This window comes from Berghia stephanieae, chromosome 1, assembly GCF_034508935.2.
Source record: "Berghia stephanieae isolate SIO BIC M18660-M18661 chromosome 1, UCSD_Bste_1.3, whole genome shotgun sequence".
In the NCBI taxonomy this organism is placed as follows: Eukaryota; Metazoa; Mollusca; class Gastropoda; order Nudibranchia; family Aeolidiidae; genus Berghia; species Berghia stephanieae.
This window is the reverse complement of record NC_088360.1, coordinates 85,969,713-85,992,212: the sequence shown is the minus strand read 5'-3', so window position 1 is coordinate 85,992,212 and position 22,500 is coordinate 85,969,713. Positions and strand designations below refer to the sequence as shown.

At 35.9% G+C, this 22,500-nt stretch overlaps 2 protein-coding genes across 2 annotated transcripts in view; one reads left to right on the top strand and one right to left on the bottom strand.

Moving 5' to 3' along the window:
• The window catches only part of LOC144960011 (pancreatic lipase-related protein 2-like), a 45,080-nt gene that overhangs the window by 14,953 nt on the left and 7,627 nt on the right, over positions 1 to 22,500 (top strand). Inside the window, exons 4-6 of the mRNA XM_078892956.1 lie at positions 2,750 to 2,978; positions 3,410 to 3,529; positions 4,126 to 4,254. Coding sequence (XP_078749082.1) covers positions 2,750 to 2,978; positions 3,410 to 3,529; positions 4,126 to 4,254 — 478 coding nt within the window. The remainder of the gene's footprint in view (positions 1 to 2,749; positions 2,979 to 3,409; positions 3,530 to 4,125; positions 4,255 to 22,500) is intronic.
• The window catches only part of LOC144963494 (uncharacterized), a 5,229-nt gene continuing 1,619 nt past the window's right edge, over positions 18,891 to 22,500 (bottom strand). The window contains exons 2-4 of the mRNA XM_078897572.1: positions 21,839 to 21,948; positions 20,822 to 20,945; positions 18,891 to 19,535 (exon numbers count right to left, since the gene is read on the bottom strand). Coding sequence (XP_078753698.1) covers positions 18,891 to 19,535; positions 20,822 to 20,945; positions 21,839 to 21,948 — 879 coding nt within the window. The remainder of the gene's footprint in view (positions 19,536 to 20,821; positions 20,946 to 21,838; positions 21,949 to 22,500) is intronic.

Here is a 22,500-nt window from a genome sequence, read left to right as displayed (position 1 = left end):
AGCTCAATTAAAAAAAAATATATATTTCAATGATGATGATATGGTGGTGGTGGTTGCAGTAGTAGTAGTGGTAGTGATGATAATGTGGTGGTGGTTGTAGTTGTAGTAGTAGTGATAGTGATGATGATGTGGTGGTGGTTGTAGTAGTAGTGGTAGTGATGATGATGTGGTTGTGGTGGTTGTAGTAGTAGTTGTAATGGTGATGATATGGTGGTAGTGGTGGTTGCAGTAGTAGTGGTAATGGTAATGATATGGTGGTAGTGGTGGTTGTAGTAGTAGTGGTAATGGTAATGATATGGTGGTGGTTGTAGTAGTAGTGGTCGTGATGACGATGTGGTTGTGGTGGTTGTAGTAGTAGTGGTAGTGATGCTATTGTGGTGGTGGTTGTAGTAGTTGAGGTAGTGATGTGGTGGTGGTTGTAGTAGTAGTGGTGGTGGTGGTTGTGGTAGTAGTGGTAATGATGATGATATGGTGGTGGTGGTTGCAGTAGTAGTGGTAGTGATGACGATGTGGTTGTGGTGATCGCAGTAGTGGTAGTGATGATGATGTGCTGGTGGTGGTGTAGTAGTAGTGGTAGTGATAATGATGTGGGGCTGGTGGTTGTAGTAGTAGTGTTAGTGATGATATTGTGGTGGTGGTTGTAGTAGTAGATGATGTGGTGGTTGGAAAACACATTACAGGTTATTATAATACATGATTACACACATTCTCTAACTTCATTTTTTGACAGCTTCGTTGTGCCATAAATATACGCAACAGTTCTGAAACATTTTATTGTGGATTTTGATATTGTTTGTTTTTTTTTCTTGTGTCGTTATGTTGACATAGATACCGAATGAATGGTAATTACTACATTCTCAGCCAACAACAAAATGGCGCTGAATGCTTTCATTGGTGGACACTTTTTAGGCTTCGTACGTATTCTCATTCGTTTAATTCTATGGCTCTAATATATCAAGAATGATCATTATAATGATTTATTACGGTGTGAATTGAATTAGACTTTTAAAACTGAAGTTTAATCTGACACCCTACTCGCTGTTATCATTCGAGTCTAAGTTGTAATTAGGCAACTTTAGCCAGAAGTGAAAGACATACATTGTGTGTTCAGTCTCTGTGTGTGTGTGTGTGTGTGTGTGTGCGTCTGCGTGGGAAAGGGATACGCAAAATTTAACACCTACTCGCTAGCCATCAAGGATTACGTATTCATTTCCTGAGCAGTCAATTGGGTATTTAAAAAAAAAAAAAGACGAATAATCTAATTGCGATAAATTTGAAAACCTCATTGTTGGAATCAGCTTGAAAAGTGGAGAAAAATTGTCTTTGTCTCATGAAAATCGGTCTAGAAATAACCTTTTTTGTAATAGATTTGATTTTGAAAACAGCTTTCTCAAATTTGATAATTTTATGATAATTTTCTTATTTTCCGGTCGATGTTCTTGATTTATATATCGTTTTTCATTTCTCAATGATACGAACGCACTGATGTAACTCGATTGATTCAAGAGTTTAAAACACAGATTTCGTGTTTTGATTGTGAGTCCAGCCTTACTAAGAATTCACGAGCGTTGAGATATGACGTAACTATACATACAAGTTCTCGTTCTCCACGCCATAGTAGGGCTTCCATTCATCGCTTTCGGTCAACCGTGGTCTTTGAAGTTACACAACATATCCCGCCTGTGATGCCTGTACATAAATCAAGGGCTGAGCTGTCTCATGTTGACAAGCGAGCACAGAACTCTGTGTAAGCGAGCTATCAAAAGAGCAATCGTTGATTGGTCAAAAACTCAGGATTTCATATAAGGACATAAGTTCTTGAAAGCGATACCCACCCACCTGTCAGTGGACAGAACTGATATGATGAAATTAGGGCTCTATAAAATGTTATATCATGGTAGGCTCCACCCTCTATTTCTATTCTGGCTTAGATGTAGACGGCGATAGCATTTCCGATATCATAATGACTAGTGGGCAAAGGGTTAAAGCTTCCAAACAATCCCAATCGTCGTCTATCTCTAATGGGCCCCGTTAGAGCCCCGACGCGCAATCTGTCTATTAATTAAAAAACACAACGCAACAATAGATTATTTCCTGAAAGACTAAGAGAAACTGATTAAATATTTATTGATATTCTCATTCATATAATGCGTTGCACGGTTATATGTTTCATAATCCATCTTTTATTCACCCACCAGGCCATATTATTATGGATTAAAATTTCTGTTTCATTGAGTAGACATCGCTTTTGCATTCATACAAAAACTATTTTCGTCATTGACTGGTGCTTACTCGCCATCTGAATTGAGTGCAGTCATGTGTCTAAACAGTCTCTCTCACAAGATTGTTTGTCTTTAACCAACGCCACCCATCCTATCTCTAAACGTTGAATCTGAAATATGGTAATGACTTGTCCAATGAACGAACGAATTAAACTTTGTTTATACAAATGATAAGACAAATTCTCCTTAATTTTTCTCCCTATCTCGAGAAAGTCCGAAATAGTACATAGCCAGTCACAATGCAGCGCCGCAAATCGGATGAGCGCTAAATTTATTCCTCGAAGAAAAACGAATAAAAGTCAAACACGTGACTCCCTGATGGAAGTGTAATGCTTCATCGACTTGGCCATCTTAACCCCCCCCCCCCCCCCCCCCCCCCCCAAGTTATTCAACTCTATATTGTGATTTAAAAACTCGACTAAAGTTGTTTGTTTTGTTTGTTTTTTTTTTTTGTTTTTTTTTCCCAGGATGCGATGAACGTCATCGTTGTAGGTTGGTCTGGAGGCGCCGGTTTCCCTTATGGCCAAGCAGTTGCCAATACCAGATTGGTGGGTGCACAGATTGCACAGTTAGTAACGTCCATATCCTCACAGACGAGTTTGGACCTGAGTCGGGTGCACATCATCGGTCACAGTCTGGGAGCTCATGTCGCTGGCTATGCTGGAGCTAGATTGAATGGCCTTGGAAGGATCACAGGTATCGTGCATTATCTTCAGATACCTGATGGTATTCAGATAACTATTGGCGACTTTATAACCCCATGTTTTAGAACGTTGCAAGTATTGATTCGTAGAATGTTAATTATGCAATTCTAAAATTATGCAGTATTACAAAGAAACCTCGCTATAACCCCCCACACACACACACACACACACACACACACACACACACCACCACCACCACCACCACCACCACCACCATCATACATCGATAACTTCGCTAACAGTAAAGCATGGACTTATTGTTTTCACTTAACTCCTCCCACAAATTGTAGAGGTAAACATTGATAAGTAGCAGGATGTCGATCAGTATTTTTAAAGGGTCGCTTGAATAAGAGATCTCCTGTCTTTTTATCGCCGCTGATCGATCCATAATTTTATTTCAAAATAATATTTGCTTGTTCTCAGCCCTGGATCCAGCCCAGCCAAACTACCACGGATTTGACCCAGAGGTCAGACTGGACCCAACTGATGCCACTTTAGTGGACGTCATTCACACCGATGCTCAGCCTTACGACACTGTCCATGGTGAACAATATTCTCTTATCATCATCATCAGCATCATCATCATCATCATCAACATCATCATCATTATCATCATCATTATCCTCTTCATCATCACCATCATCATCATCATCATCATCATCATCATCATCATCATCATCACCACCGCTACCACCACCACCACCACCATCATCATCATCATCATCACCGTCATCACCATCGTTGTCGTCGTCGTTGTAATCATCATCATCATCACCATCATCATCATCATTATCATCATCATCATCATCATCATCATCATCATCATCATCATCTTCATTATCATCATTGCCATCATCATCACCACCATCATCATCATCATCATCATCATCATAAAGCAACATACGGATAACAACAACGCAAGACTAACAGCAACAACACAAACAATAACAAGAACGACATGTCATCAACTACAAAAACAACAATTACCACCATACGAAAGAGGTAGTTGTGTTAAAGATCTTGCTACTCGGACAATTCTGCAAGCCATACTTCTCTACTATCGCACTATCATACATCATTATTCCATGTACAAATCACCACATACACAAAAAACACCTTCCATTATTTTTATCATATAGGTTATGGTATGATCGAACCCGTGGGCCATATTGACTTCTACCCCAACGGAGGCCATTCACAGCCAGGATGTCACGAAGACAATTCCATCTTTGACTTTGTAGAGGACGCTTTTACCAGAGGAGTCACTTGTAAGAATTTAGTTTGTTAAACCAATGTGTTATAGCATATTGGACCATATAGTCTTTTTTTGAAAATAGGGTTGATGGTTAACATTGTTCCGTGTAGCCAATGTTAAACTTTGCCAACGAAATAGAATTACTGGCAAATCTAAAATTTATAAGATTATTTATTGGGTAGCCCTATTCGTCCTTAAGGTCGAATAGCATCAACCGCCATTGCCGTCCGTAAGGACAAATAGTGTTGCTTGCACTATTCGTACTTCACACTACAGCTGGGCACTATTCCGTTTCTGTTTGTACTGAGCTAGATTCGATTCTACGCAATTACATGATATATCCGTAACGTCTTTAAATTTTTGTTAGTGAGTCAAATAATCAGTTGAGTGTATGTGTGTGTAGGTGTGTGTGTGTGCGTGTATGTGTTAGTTTTGTGTGTGTGGGGGGGGGTTGTTTTTTTTGTTTTCTGTTTTGTTTTTGTTTTTTTGGGGGGGTGGTTGTTTTTTTTTTTTTTTTTTTTTTTTTCGTTTTCTTCTGGGATTTTTTTTCCAGAATGGTGATCGTTTCCTTATTAGGAACTATTATCGTGTTCTCCTTTTGGCAAGTATCCTATTCAAATGCCTGCTCGAAAGTTTGGGTTGGTTGGGCACAGAGGAAGATTCGTCAGGTATTCTTTTCTTTTTTTCTTTTCTTTCTTTTTTTGGTGGTGGGGGATAATTATTTTTTTCTTCTTCTTCTTTTAAAAAAAAAAATTGTTGTGTATGTGTGTGTGTGTGTGTGTGTGAGGGGGTGGGGTTGCCTTTATTACATGTTTTCTATCTATGATAGTGGTTTAACACTCAATAACTATTTAATTTAAATGACTAGTATTAAAATTGTCAAAAATATTATATTAGTCATAGTAATATAAGCAGCCCAAAACATCTCTTAAGAAGCAGTTTTTTTAAAATATTATAATCTTGATAACTCAGTGAGGGCCATCAATATTGGCTTGAATTTAGCCAACATTTTTCATTTATTTGAACAATGTCGATACATGTCCTTTAACTTCAGAAAATTTTGTTATAAGTTGTACCGTCTTGAGTAGACGAGCTGTATTACAGAATTGTAGATTTAATTCACGGAGAATTCAATGAGTTAGTGGCAGTGAACGAGGTAATGGTATAGACGGTATGGAATTTGGCGGCTTTACAACACGCAAATTAATTCCAAAGCCGAAAGCACAACGTTGCATTTAATCTAATCTACATATACTAATACCAAGTCCTCAATATTTTCAGTACTTCATTCGTTAGCTAATACTATTAAGTATTTGGTATCCACTTTTGCCCTGACGAGAAGTTAGAATGTCAACGGGCTGGGCTTTGAAATGTCTACGGGTTGAAACTGGATGAAATAGGATGATACAGAACATAAAAGCCCAGTTCGGCCTAAGAACAATAATTTGCCTATGTTCTTAAACTCAGAACAATGGGTTATGTTATCAGGGGTGTTGGGATTGTTATTTTGATCTGGGTAGGGGTCTATAGATAACAACATCAATATTAGAAACGTCTCTAACGTCTGATAAAGCTAAGATTACTGGCCAAAAATATATTTCTAACTTTAGTTAAAATTTGAAAAATAAAAACACGGAAATATATACATAATAAGCTTTATATATTTTAAACAATGGTTACAAAAAAAATACACGATTTTTCTCAATAATTCTGTATTCAAACAACTTTGTATGCAAATGTTGTATTCCAGATGTGTAATTTGGCTTATCACCACTCAATGTGGTAACTCAATAGATATTACTAATACTAACTTGTGTCTATGTACGCAGTGATACAGACCTGCCAAGCATTCGACTTATTGTATTATAGTGGGATGGCAGAATACCATTTCGAAAGGGATTTGTGCTGCGTTGTAGGTTAACAAATCATCCCCATCGACGTGTAGAAATACGCAGGTCTGACATCTGAACCCACTTTTCAGCCTAGTTTAACATTGTTGTATCATGGACAGTATTTTGCGTCTTTTTTTTTAGATTTCCATTACAACAATGAGCCAATAAGGAAATGGGTTATCAGACCTGAAAATAAGTGCACGTCGATCCACATCAATTTAAAAACCATCACCATCACAGACAATAATCACTACCACAAGCACTTTTACAACAGCCTCATTACCATCAGAATCGCTACCACCATCATTTGCACCATATCATACGTATCAGCACCCCCATCCACATCACTACCACAGCATTATACCTACCATTACCATGGTCATATCAACTATTGCCACCACTAGCAAAAGCATAACTATCATGTCAGCCACCACCACTCCAGAAAACAATCATTTTAAATACCAATATCACAGGCGTACACTATAGCGTCACCATTGCCTTCAATGTTATCACTTCAGCTTCTTGATCATTGACACCACCACTACAAGTAAATTATGGTCGTTATCGTCCCCACCACATTATTCTTATTATCACTATCAACATCACCAATGCATCAGCTTTGTAACTACCACCACCACCACCACCATCATCATCATCATCATTTCAATCAGGGATCACCATTTCAATCACGACCATCACAAAAACAACAAAATTAACAGCATCATCACTGCTACCACCACCACTAGCACTACTAACTACTATCACCACAACATCGACTACCACCACCAGGGCCCAATTTTATGTAAGCGGACTAGATTTAGTTATTTACTAGTCTAGTAAATGATTTGCTAGCCTTAAGCCGAGGCGGAACAAGTGTCTAAAAAGTGGGATTTCATGAACGTTTTCTAGTCTCTGACTAGCGAGGCTCTTGCCGAGAAGTGGGCGTTGTTAGGACGGTGCCTAATTCAGCTATTTTGTGCTTGTAACATCAAGCTCTCTAGTACACAATGGCAAGTAAGACACCAGCCTTGATATTTTCAACGCAAAAGATTTCCAAAGAAGAAATTAGCAACACCTCCGTTCCGTTTCATATTTGAACTTACTTTTGCCGTGATTAATGAAATCACATGATATTGACTGTCGACTGATCAGACAACAATGATGCCCATGGTCGACTGTCAATTATATATTTAGGCCAATGAAAGTGTCAGTGAAAATCAAACGAATTGAACTTTTTAAAAAAAAAACAAAAAAACAACGGAAAATGTGTTTTGACGAATCACATTATTTCAGTCAGTGTCATGCCAACAGAATAATTTTTTGTCTCCACTATACTTTCTAGTCGTTTGTTTTTTTCTTTTGTTTTTTGTTTGTTTGATTTTCTTCGTTGTTCTTTAAAGCGAACCCTTCCACTTCGAGTCTCCGTTCATTTGCAACCTGCTAACCGATTAGATTCCGGGGTTTTTCCCTAGTTTTTACTCACAAAAAAATTGTACTTTCGAAGGTCTAGCATATCTTACATTTTTAAAAAAGTAGTGACAATACCAGCAGGACACCTTTTGCCTCTGTCATTCGTAACCGAAGTATTTTCTTTCCGAATCGAAGCTCTCTCTATCTAAAAATAGCTTATCGACGATATTACGTATCCTCGTAACTAGTCTCAGACTAAGCTTGAAGTCCGGCCTCAGCAATAAATGACTAAAATTTAATCAAACTTAGTCTGAAGGTGACGTGATTTTAGTCTGGGAAATATTTGGTCATCTCACATATAATTCGATTTTTTCAAGTCCTTAGCTAAAATCAAAGACTAAGCGCTAGTCCACGTCCATAAAAAGGGGCCCAGAGCGTCACTATCGCCATCATCACCATAACAAGTAACAAGGTCACCACCATCTTGCAAACTTCCGAATATTTTTTTTTATTCGTTGAAGTTGGCAGTTCTAAAATTTACAGACGGCTTAGACTTACGTACGAATAATTTTTGCGAAGTTGAATAACGGATACTGTGACCCATTTATTATTGAAAAACTCAATGCTGCTTTTTGATGTTTTTTCAATTTTTTTTTCTCCTTCCCGCCATAGGTTAAAAAAAGAAAAAAAAAAGAAAAGAAGATATCGTATAGGCCGTAGACTATACAGCTTGGGTAAGAAGGGGGGGGGGGGGGGGGGGTTTGACAAGACTTGATAATGAGCGTGGACTAAAACATCGTTAATCATTGTCACAGTCACAGTGAGAGAGCATTTAACGAACGGGGATGGTGGTTGTTGTTTCTGTAGGTGCAGAGAGAGAGAGAGAGAAAGAGAGAGAGAGAGAGAGAGAGAGAGAGAGAGGGGGGGGGGGATAAAAGATTTTAACTTTGTAATATTATTTAAATATCTTTAGCAGCATTTAAAGGACAGATAAAGTTGATAATAATAATAAAAAATTATGTGTGTGTGTGTATGTTTGTGTGCGTGCGTGCGAGTGTGTTTGTGTGTGAGTGTTTGTATATTTGTCTAATTTCAGAAATTAATTTTATCTCATTGTATTTCATGAAAAAATTTATTTTATGAAGCGGCTGAATATAGATATGTGGAAGGTTAGATATTACAAGAGGTTTATAAAAATGAAACGAGTCTCATTTTGTTACATCACATTCTGTCGATTATACTTTCATAATTAATTTAGCTTTCGTATATATGAAATTAAAATTAAATTTGATCTGGATACCTGATTTCTACTCTGATCTAGGTCTCTCATAGATTTAAGATTTTAATCCAAATGAGAGCGATCTATAATCAAGTTTTAGTCCAACTGAGTCACATGATTAGGTCTGTCTAACGGTTGATCTTTTCTTAATAAAAGTAAACACGCTGCTCTGTCTATGAAAGTTGTAAACATACTCATCCGTCAAACTGGAAAAGTAACATAATGTGACGTTGGATATTTCAAGAACTGTGAACGTTTTATTAACTATGCCATTTTGAGCACATCTGCAATGTGACTAATGACTCGAGCACGTGGAAAATTAATGTAGATCGTCCCCATTGAAAAAGAAAAAGAAAGAGTACAGAGGGGAGGACGTTGGGGGAAGTTGGGTGGTTCAATCCTTTGGCGTGTCCAACCCTCCCTATTTAATTGTGTCTACGATGAACCCGAGACAGGTATTGCTGTCTCGAAAGGAAGTTCCCTCCACTGGGATCTAGGTTATTTTACCAAAGTTTATAGTGTCATTAGGTTACTTCATGGAAATTTGTAAAATCTGAATTGACCGTTCCAACACTTGTGGTACTTCGTTTTACAAAGAGATGAAAAAAGTTGAATGAAATATTGTTGATGTCCCGTTTCAAATATTTCGTAGATCTGAATTTAAAAGCTAATCAAGAGTGGCAGTTATTAATATTTTGATCAATATCATTGACAAACAGAAATTATATTGTTTTCTTAGTTTGAAAGGAAGATTCAATTTAAGATTTGATACTAAAAAAGTATAAAACAGACAGACAAGATAAAGTCTGACTTATGGCCTTAACCTTTACTCCCACTCCCATAATGTTTTCGGTTTTGTGTATTTTTCTCTCCCAGTTCCTTTTCTCTTTAAATGATATAGGCTAGTAGGCTACGAGTTTACATCTTCTGTAATCGTGCCATAATATACATAGAACATACGCAAGCATACACGCACTACATACATAAATACGTACATACACATAGATACAAATATAACTACCTACATATATACATACATAGATACATACATGCATACATAACATACACACACGAATCTTAAAGTGCCTACAATAGGACTTGTATAACACACTTTTCACCCCCCCTCTCCTCTCTCTCTCTCCTCTCTCCTCTCTCTCTCTCTCTCTCTCTCTCCCTCCTCTCTCTCTCTCTCTCTCTCTCTCTCTCTCTCTCTCTAGGAAATTGGTTTTTGTAATGCAATGGTTTCTTATTCAATATACATAATATCCATATTTTAAATATTATCCGATCGTTTTGTCAAATCGCATGTAATTTTAAATTGTTGTCCGTCTCCATTTCAACAATAATATCTAGATAAATTGATCAGATTATAAAAATTTGAAATATTTAAATGTTAATGTCGTTTTGTATCTGCATAGATACCCCTATATTATAATAAATAAAATGACTAAACTGGACATCATCAATCATTACATTCACTTTGAACAAACAATTGTTCAATTTTGAATGGATTAATTGAATGTGCATAAAACGTCGTGATATTTATAAGGGTCCGTATTTATAATTTATATTATAATATTCATTAGGGTACTTTCTCTCGTCCAGTGAATTGGGCTCTATGCTTGTGTAATATATATATTATATATAATATATATATATATATATATATATATATATATATATATATATATATATATTATATATACATACATACATACATACATACATACATACATACATACATACATACATACATACATACATACATACATGCATACATACGTACGTACGTACGTACGTACGTACGTACGTACGTACATAAAATACATACATACCATACATACATACGTATGATATACATATACATGCAGTGCAACGAAAAAGCCCCTGAGCTTTTAAATTGCAAAACGATTTGACTTTGACATAGATAGTAGGCTAATTAGTTCTTGACCAATAATATACATAGGTATTGGGATAATTTTGACACACTGTTGAATTTGAGTGACCTGCCCCAATTGGTTTGACTATGAATAAATGAAGAAATGGTTTGGCATTCAATCCCTTTACATGAAGGGAATTTTAAAAGCAGTGTAATTTTTGAAAGTCCCAGTATCCTCTATAAAATTATATAGAAGGATGTTAAAAGTTAAACGTATTATCCTGTTCATCCAGAGCGACCTAAACTATATACAAAGGATCTCCATTAAATATGCCAATATATCAAAACCTATAACAAGTTGATGACTTACAATACTATATCACATAACAAAAAGTAGTTCTTCAAATCCATAAGACCCATGGAGCCGGATTTTATCCCGATTTCTATAGCGTAAAATGGACACTTGTTGCTATCATTTGGATAGGATAGGACGCTGGTCTATCTTAGTTCTTTCCACTAGATATAATTGAACCTGCTACCCAATTAATGATGCAGGGGGAACACGGGGTCAGAAAAATCCCGACTGCATCTGGGATCGATCTTGGTCCTTATGTGTCTGAAGCCAGTGCTCTACTAAAGAGTTATCTGGACCCTCATATCACGTAAAAGATACCATAAATTTGAGGGTGTCGATGAGGAACTCCAATCAATGGTTAAAGTGGTCTCAAGAAATATCATTCCATGGCAAGAATAGAAAGTAATATGGAATGATGAAGACAGACATGGAGGGAAACCAAGACAGTATAAGAGTTTACCCCCTCCCCTCCCCCATCCCCCCCCACCCCCCCCCCCCCCCCCCCCCCCCAACCATGACACGAACAGGGAAGTTGACCCACATGCGTGGAAGATACCATGGCTTATTGATACAGGAACATAATTGTTTCAAAGACTTGTGTTTTGTTGGTTTGTTTTTTGTTTTTTTTTGGGGGGGGGGGATTTAAAATTTTTTTACGGCGCTTGCGGCACATTTATTTAAGTCATATCATCAGCGACAGTAAAAAAGAAGAAAATGGAATAGTCAAAATATTCTACATTTACAATCAAAGCGCCCGCCAAGAAAAAGTAAGACAAAGGAGAATTGGTTCAAATAGGGAACAGATGTACGAGCCAAGCGGCAATGTACTTAGTTTGTGATCACCTTAAAGTCTCATCCAGACACCAAGACAGGATACCCCTATGAGGAATGCACTCAAATGTTTACAGAATACATCCAAAACAGAATATACAAACTAACAATACCTAACAGAGAGATGATTTACAAGGGAAAAATATCTCCGACACTAAGACAAGACAAAGTAATCCCATTCCAAGACAAAGACAGAAAACAACTCGGAAAAAACAGATATAGGGGATAGAAGACACAGGTGGCCTCCTGCCCACCATGGAAAGTTTCAAAGACTTAAAAAGCCTTGAGGTACTTTCGAGTTACCCAATGGCGGTGTAGTGAAGCATAGGCTATGAGTTACCCTGCGGATATCGCATAATATCAATAAATTTGAATGATAGCTGGTGGAATTCCAGTCTCAAGTCTAAGTGTTGCTATTTTCAAAGACCCTGAATGTCAGTCTTAACAAAAAGGAAAAGAAAAAAAACCCAACAAAACAGGTAATGACAATAACTTTAAGCACACGACCAGGTTTAAAGAACAAACACATACTATTTCATATATAAATAGCTGATATCATCTTTATTTTGCAATATTCATAATCATTGTCATCATCATCATCATTATCACTATCTTTTTATAATTGAAATAATAAAAAGGTGATAGTGATAGTGCGTAATAGTAATAATAACAGTTTTATTACACAGTGTGAAGATCAATCGTTTATTTCAGGATTGAAAACGTGTGGATATTATGCTGACAATGAGTATGTAGCGATGTTAGTTTTCAACTATGTGTGGCTATCACACTATAGAAAGCGGTCAATATCCTTTTATAAAACAAGATAATTTTCAGAGTGTAGGGTTCACGAGGCCGAGGCTTTTCCTGCTTTTGATACCGCCAAACGGACAGCAGCAAATTGCTTGCTATCCTTTGAACAGAACGCTAATCTCCAGCAACTACTTTCCGTTATATCTAACAAATCCATCAACCCAATAGGGTGAACAGAATCTCAACTTCAAACAGAATGGATACAGGTCACTTTGGTTGTGAAGTGAGTGTTCTACATAATGAGCTATGCCACCTCCCCCCCCCCCCCCCCCCCCAGTAAAAAATAAAAAAGTTTATTGATCTTAAATCTAAAGCCTCTGGACTAACAATGTGAAATAAATCGTTGAATAGTCTAAATGGGAGATACTACTACTACTACTACTACTACAACTACAACTACTACTACTACTACTACTACTACTACTACTACTACTACTACTACTACTGCTACAACTACTAATACTACTACAACTACTACTACTACTACTACTACTACTACTACTACTACTACTACTACTACTACTACTACTACTACTACTACTATTACTACTACTACTACTACTACTACTACTACTACTTCTACTACTACTACTACTAACTACTACTACTTCTACTACTACTACTACTACTACTACTACTACTACTACTACTACTACTACTACTACTATTACTACTAACTACTACTACTACTACACTACTACTATAACTATACTACTACTACTACTACTACTACTACTACTACTACTAACTACTACTACTATTACTACTATACTACTACTACTACTACTACTACTACTCTACTACTACTACTACTACACTACTACTACTACTACTACTACTACTACTACTACTATACTACTACTACTACTACATACACTACTACTATACTACTACTACTATACTACTACTACTACTACTACTACTATACTAACTACTACTACTACTACTACAACTACTACTACTACTACTACTACTACTACTACTACTACTACTACTACTACTACTACTACTACTACTACTACTACTACTACTACTACATACTACTATACTACTACTACTACTACTACTACTACTACTACTACTACTACTACTCTACTACTACTACTACTTACTACTATACTACTACTACTACTACTACTACTACTACTACTACTACTACTTCTACTACTACTACTACTACTACTACTACTACTACTATTCTACTACTACTACTACTTCTACAACTACTACTACATACTACTACTACTACTACTACTACTACTACTACTACTACTACTACTTCTACAACAACTACTACTACTACTACTACTAACTACTACTACTACTACTACTACTCTACACTTACTACTTCTACAACACACTACTACTACTACTACTACTACATACTACTACTAACTACTACTACTACTACACTTACTTCTACAACAACTACTACTACTACTACTATACTACTACTACTACTACTACTACTCAACATACTACTACTACTTCACTACTACTATACACTACTACTACTACTTACTATACTACATATATACTAATAAATAATAATATAATAATAATAATAATAATAATAATAATAATAATAATAATAGATCTTTATTGTCCATAAATATGGCAATCATTTAGTTACACTTGTTATGATAACTATAACATTGATCAGATCTCTCTCTCTCCTCTCTCTCTCTCTCTCTCTCCTCTCTCTCTCTCCTCTCTCTCTCTCTCTCTCTCTCTCTCTCTCTCTCTTTTCCTTTCTTTCTTTCACGCGTGCGATATACACAACATAAACATATTCATTTCATTTTCAATTCGTTACATTTTTGGCAACTCAACACCAAATATTATAATCATTATCAATTGGTCACTTAATCTAACATTAAATAAATTAATCAGTCAATCAGTCAACGCATCAATCCTTGGTTTTTCTGTACCATATGAAATATTCAACAATTGCTGATGGAACGAACGTTGATTTTTACTTTCGGCCCTTATACTTTTTAGTTCTACATTTAATCTGACAAAACCTTCTCCCAGATGGTAAAAGACTAAATTCATCGTATAAAATATGTTTTTTATTGTTGGTAATTGAGAATGCTTTCCTTTCTATTGCTTTTCCATGAATTTCTTTCTACTTCATCAAGAGGGTGGTTTATTATTTTTGATGCCTCTTTGTAGGCTAAACCATCGTACAACGCTTTATATAATTAAGCGAATAATAGGTCTTCAATCAACAAATCGCGAAATAAGATGAAAATAGCGGGGCAATTTTGTGTCGGAAGTAAACATAACCGCCGCCATTTCGATTTCCTCGAGACAAAAACATTGATACGAACGATTTTTCGAGGATTTGAAGCAGGACTCTAAACGTTAAAGTTTGAAGTACATACCATTCATTAATACGAACAATCATACAACGTTTAATATGTAAATGAGTGAAAGGTTGTCATGAAACAAATAAATACCAAAAGAATTCATCACATAGGTGTAACTGTGCGTCGCTATTCAGCGCCGCCATTTTGAAAATCATATATTTTATCATTAGTCACTTTGAAGAGAAATCCCTTATATCATCAGATATTGAATGCCACATGAGCTTGAGTTTTTGGGGTTTTAATTTTTTTTTTTATTTTTTGGGGGGAGGGGGGGGGGGGGTTGGGGGGGGGGGGGGGAAGGCAGGGAGTTATTTTTTTTTTATATTTATACTTTCAAATATTTCACTATAGTATGCTATCGACCATCACATAAGGTCAAGCCTTTTATACATTGCAGTCACATTTGCCATTTATTTTAAATCATATGATATAATGTATAATGTCATAGATTTGTTCAATGCTTTTGAAAAGGGTAGACAACTGTAGCAATCATTTCAAACGGTAAGACGGGGGATACGTGCCCATAATTGCAGGTCTAATAACTGAACGGAATTATGGCCTTGATTTAACATTGTTGCAATGGAAAACATTTTGCCTTCGAGAGTATTTCCATAATAAGAATGAGACCATAACATATTTAGATTATCAGACCTGCAAATAAGTACACATTAGATGGCAGCCATCTAGACACATGTTCTTATTGTAATAGTTATTTCATAACACTGATATATATAATATATTATATATATATATATATTATATATATTATATATATATATATATATATATATTATATATGACGATTGATTGAAAAATGCATATTCGATATAGATTATCTTCAGCAAGAAAAGCTATCGAAGATATTCATTATATCTGCGTTTTAGTTAACATCAATGATAATTTCGTCATTATAGTTCTATAAATTAAATATCCCTCATTAGTTTTTGTTTCACATACTTCCAAACTTAATTTACATTGTACATTTTTTTTTTCTTTAACCATGTTCGTTTCACAAATTTTGACAGCAATCATTATTCACATTATGGAATATCATTTGTAGCTGCATTAATTTAACAATCTAAATAAAACAGATTAGCATTTTGAGTTTAATGAGCATTAGAAATTTTCTGTATAATAAACATATGCTTGAAAATGAATGTTTCATCATTTCAAGAAAAACAAAAAATACAAATATTCGAATGAAGATGTCTCTAAAAAAATACCGTACAGAGTACCAATTATGTGATTGAAAATATTAACTTTAAATAAAAAAGCAAGAAGACCACTTGCACTCTTGAGCAACAAACTTGATAAATCGGTTAAAGCATTTCGGAATAATCCACAGATGATGGTGAATCATTGGAAATGTCAAAAAAGCTTGTGAATACTATTGCACATTTAAGTAATTTTGCGAATAGAATTTAAATTGAAAACTTAAGATAGACACTTAGACATAGTGATGACGAAAGTTGAAAACAATTAAATTTGATAAGTTAATTGATATAATCTTGACGATTGTGTGCAATATCCAAACACAGACATTCATACACATACACACAACTACTATACGCACGCATTCACACACAAACAAACACACACGCACACACACACACACACACACACACACACACAAGCACACATTGTCTCTATGCACAATATATAAGAAGTAATTTACACGAATATTAGAAATATTTAAATTGTCAGTCAGGGGGGGAGGTTTGGGAAATGATGGATTGATCTGATGAAAAGCCAAAATATTATGAAACGGGAACTGCGTGGACATTGAGTAAACAGAGGGACCAGCAGAAAGGATGGTTTCTACAATGTAGTGATAAAAAATATTAAACCAAGAACCTAAAACTAGAATGGAACGCACAGTAAAAACTTGAGGAGAGAGACTAGAAATTACAATTGAAGATTAAAAATGAAAGAAGACCATCATGCGAATACAAAGGGAAGTGGACACCTACAAACTAAAAGCAGTCCTCGCAAAACCAATTCGATATTCTATAACTCTCTTCATAACGGGCACATTCATAATGATAGTATTCCAAACAACCTTCACATTTTGTCATCATTCTCTCACCATCATCATAATGCTTGCACTTAAAACAAACTATTCCTTGGTCCTTTCTAATATCAACTCTGCGCATCAACTCACTCCACCCGTAATAGTGAACAAGTCCTCCAAACATTCAATATCTTCACTCAATAGTACAGCTTCTAACCGCAATGCATCCTTCAGATCGCAAGTACTATAAAGCACTCCCCTCAGGTTATTGACTTCATCAACAGCTCTCCTTAACATGAACTGCTTTTTCCTTTCCCCCAATAATGTAGAAAAGGGAATCAATCCAGTTGCCTTTCGCTTTCTCCGTGTGAAATTTGGCTTATTTTTAGGCCTACCTCTTACACGCACCGGTTTTAGTCTAACATCACTAAAGAAACCAAATTTGAAAGAAAGACAGGAGAGGAGCTAGAATGGCCCGCAAGAGGAGATGTAATATTTATGGATGTCGACTCAACAATAGGAGGTGGAGGTACAACGACAGGAAGGTAGCCTCAGCCATAGGAGAAATAGCATCAACAACAAAACTTGCTACAACAGGGGGAATAGTTTCAACAACTGGGAGATCAGCCTTGACATCAAGAGGACTAGTCTCAACAAAAGGGGGATGGGCTATAGAAAGATGACTATCCTCAACAATAGGGGCCTAGCTTTAACAACAAGAGGAATATCCTTAACAACAGAAGAACATTCCCCAACAATAAGAGAACTAGCCTCAACAACAGGACTAGCTATAACAGCATGCTCAACAAAATTACTGCAGTCAATTCTGGAGTGAGAAGGACCAGGAATATCTTCGCTGGAAATAGCATCACCATCAACAGAGTGGTGATACAGGTCACTGGATGATGAAGTCCAACTATCAAATAAGGAAGAAAGAAAATTCATTTTCTCATCGAATTCTGCATTCCCCAAAAGACTCAGATAGTTAGACATTTTATTGAAGAAAGAATTTGCCTTGTTAAATTTCGCCTCTCTTGTCCTTATTCTGGGAGCTTTGGGCAAAGGAACTTGGTGAATAGTAATTTGAGACGTAGCGTTTGATGGAAGAGAATGGCGTATACTTGGTTTGAATCTATGTCCTTCAGGAAGACGAACATACATAGGTAATGACAGATGAGAACGAACAAAAAAATATGCCGACAAGGTAAGTCTAAATTCTTGAAAAGTTCACAAGAGCACTCAGATGGAGATGCAATGTAGGACTTTGATTGTCTGGACAACCGAAAAGTATTGTCAGAGAGAGAGTGAGATCTGATGTCATAGCTCAACTTGCTCATTAGAGAATATTGATTCAATATGATAGACGCAGCAAAGGGAGTTACATCATCTCTTATAGCGTTAACGACAGGATCGCCACAATCAACTGCCCTCGTATTCATCAACCGGAGGCTTTTGAAAGATAACAGAAAGTCAATATCTCTATCAATGAATAAGAGATCTTGGAGGACATTGGACAGTTTTTGAGCACCTTTCACTACTCTTTTAATTGTGGCATGGTATGCCTCACAGTGGTTGGTAGTGGTGACATGGAGTTTGACAGTGTCCACCAACCGGTGGGCAGCCCACAAGTGAGGCTTACTGAACCAATGAGTATTGAAATAGTCAAAAACATGAGAAGGCAATATGGACTGAAACTTTCGTAAATAAGACAAGTAGCCCTCCTCTGTTACTTCTTCTTTCATGGCCATGAAAATAGAATGAATAGTAGAAGTCTGAGAAGAAGACATATTCTTCTTTTTCATTGCCTTTTTTATGGCGTTAGAAACATGGAACGAGCACAGAATGGGTTTGACATCGGGAAAAAAGACGAGAGTGCCCCGATTTCGGAAAAATCTTTATCAACAAAGATACATGCCGTCTTTGAGAAATCATATGATTCCTTCAAAAACTTCAGAGGTTTGACCATAATGTCCCGTTCCTCAGAATGCAAGAAAGAATGCAGGACGGGATGGCCTTTGCCGTCTGCATCAATACACATAACAGTGAGAAGAGGCAAGCAAATATTATTAGTGTTGTGAGTAACATCCATAATAAGTACATCACCAAAATGAGATAGCAATTCTAACATTGTAGAAGTCTGATAGGTCAGACACATAATGTCTCTGAAATGGATATCATCAGAAGAAGAATCAGTAGTGTCGACAAAATGAGTATCTACCCTTCCCCCCTTCATGACAATGTCTGCCAAAATTTTTTCGGCTGCCTGCTTTTCTTCACTATCAGACAGCCGATATTTTTGCCGCAAGTTTTGAATATCTTTTGGCGTCGGTCTAATACCTTGCTCTTCTTCAATGGCTGATATCAATTCCCTCGAGGATAACGATTTAAATTGGAGAAGAGTCGTCACTAAGTCAGTTTCCTGGACTCGCCTCATTTCAGGAAATGTTGTTAGAACCTGGAAAAAAACAAACAAATTATATTATTATTATTATTTTATTATTATTATTATTATTATTATTATTATTATTATTATTATTATCATTATCATTATCATTATCATTATCATCATCATCATCATCATCATCATCATCATCATTATTATTTCTTCTTCTTATCATTATAATAATTATTATTATTATTATTATCATCATCATCATCATCATCATCATCATCATCATCATCATCATCATCATCATCATCATCATCTATTATTATTATTATTATGTCATTCCAATAACATCACCTATATCATTTCTTACCACTGATTGATTCTCGAATTTATCGATTTGACATAAAGAATTATCGTTTTGTGCTGTGGCAAAAAATTCTAGAATTCCTACGTTTATTTATTATTATTATATTTTGTTTTGTTTTGTTTGCTTGTTTATTTTGTTTTTAATAGAAAGGATAATACGGACGCCTCAAAATAGCTTTGCTATTACGCTACAGTTAAATCGTTTTTCCCCAGAAAATTAAAGGGTATAAAAAATTGCATATCAAGATACAAAATAAACTTGCGATCTATCACGTGCAAGTCCGTTTTCGGAGTTAAATGTGACAATCATCTCAGATAGAATAAGGATAATGTGTGCAAAATGGCCTCTCCGTTGTATCTGGGTTGTGGATTAAAACCTTGAAAGTTGTTACACCGTAGAATTCCCGCTGCCTGAATGTCCAATACGACCAAGTTGTTCGATAAAACTTACATTAATATCAAATTCGTTATTCAGAGCGCCCGCTATTTTGATTACAATATGACTGTTCATCTGTTTTGTTACTTCATTCTGTCAACACTATTCGCTTTTTTTGCGTAAAGAGACGAAAATATAACGAGGGGTTGATCGCGTGATTTTGTTTTACTCCAGAAAATAATGATCTCAAATAGGGTTTTTCATCACAAGGCTGGGGTAGAAATTACAAAGAAGTAGAAGGGCATATACGTTGATAGATTTTGAAAATGTCAATAAATGACAAGGAAACCAAAATTCTATTGTGGTGGTGTAAAAGAAAATGTGACAAGATGTTTGGTCCATTTTTTATTGGCGAAATTTTAAGTAAAGTGAGTTAATATTTAGCTACTTATAGATACAAGAAGGAACGTCATGGCTTTTACTGAACATTGCACATTGCTGTTTGAAAAACAAGGGCGCATTCATCAAAAGGGCATACGTAAAATTTTGAATACTTGCTATGAATTCAAATATTTAAAGAAACTAAATTGTGCCTTTAAACTGTACTTACGGATGCAGATGGCGTGTGTGCATCATGAGTCAGATTTGCTTCAATGACTTCAAGGAACCAAACACGGGCACTACTCCTACGGCAACATAATCGTATTTTAGCCATGCAGCCAAGCTTGAAAGATCTGGAAAAAAATGACACAAATCATTGCCGTGGACAGTGCTGACTGACTGAATGGGTAATAATGGAAAAGTAATTATGCCTATGGTAATGATATGATATTCTCGGATGGCTCCGTTTTGGACGACACTTGTTTGGTGTATGAAGGAGACAAAAGAGGAAGAAAAATCACACTCCCATCCCTTCCTAAAATTTACAAAAGAAAGAAAAAAAAGAAAACAAACGAACAAATACATAGGGCAGCTTTGCTCAGCGGTTCGCGCCGTTTGGCCATGACCCTAGCTCACTTTTGGGCGCTGAACTGCGGCTGATGCCTGGGTTGTACAAGTCTTCCTTGCAATAGATTAAAAAGACACATTTCTCCTTGTGAATGAATAAATGGGGAATACTACCTATTTTCTATCTATGTAAGAAAGAATTTTTAAAATTGAAAAACAACTAACAAAGCAATGAGAAAAAGCCAGAATATAATGTAAATTTGAACGCGGGGGGGGGGGGGGGGGGGGGACTACTGATGCCCTTTTCGCAACGGCACCATAAGATCCCGTCGCCTGGGCATTCCAGGAACGAATATAGATAATCCATCAAAGAGGATGTCTGATGTCAACAGGAATCACCAATGTTGTCCAAGTGAGCAAATTGGGATTAATAATCTTGCCCAAGGAAAATAACGAAAGTGCCTGAAGCGGGAATCAAAGCCGGGACAATCGGGATCACAGTGCAATGCCTTAAGCATTCGGTCAATTCGTTCCTCTTGTTGTCAGATGCGAGAGTAAACTATTTAAAAATTCGATTTTATGGTAATGAACAAAATTCCCGTTTGTTTGTAATAAGAAGAAAAGTAGTTATTATATCATTTATTTGTTTACAAAATCACATAGAAAATTTGTACCTTACCTTTGAATAGGTCTGAGACCTTTAGATTCGGATTTTCTCATTTTTCCTTGCTTACATTCGAACATAACCCGTTCATAAACTATTGTGTTGATGAAATCTGAGCACATCACCTAAGATAAATATTATGGAATAATATCATTGACTACATTATTTCAACACCGAATATATGCCTACTTACAACAGGACAACAAAATCTATCGGTGCAGTAAGCACAGATCAGAAAATTAAAATGAAGTACACATAGACATGATCAACTAATCCGAATGAGAATGAGTAGGCTACAAATACAAATAAATGAACACACTTCGTTAGCGTGAAAATGTACATTTAAATTGAGGAAAGTGATAGGCCTAGATCATATTATTATGTTGTAAGGAATTGTAAACGAATTTCCTTTTTTTTTTAGATGAATAAATTATATATTATTATTATTATTATTATTATTATTATTATTATTATTATTATTATTATTATTATTATTATTATTATTATTATTATTATTATATTATATTATTATTATTATTATTATTATTATTATTATTATTATTATTATTATTATTATTATTATTATTGGATTCACAAAAGCCGCGTTGTTTGATATTGAGAAAGCCTACTCGCCCTTGCTTACTTTACGGTGGGTTTCTGCACTGCGGCTGACGACT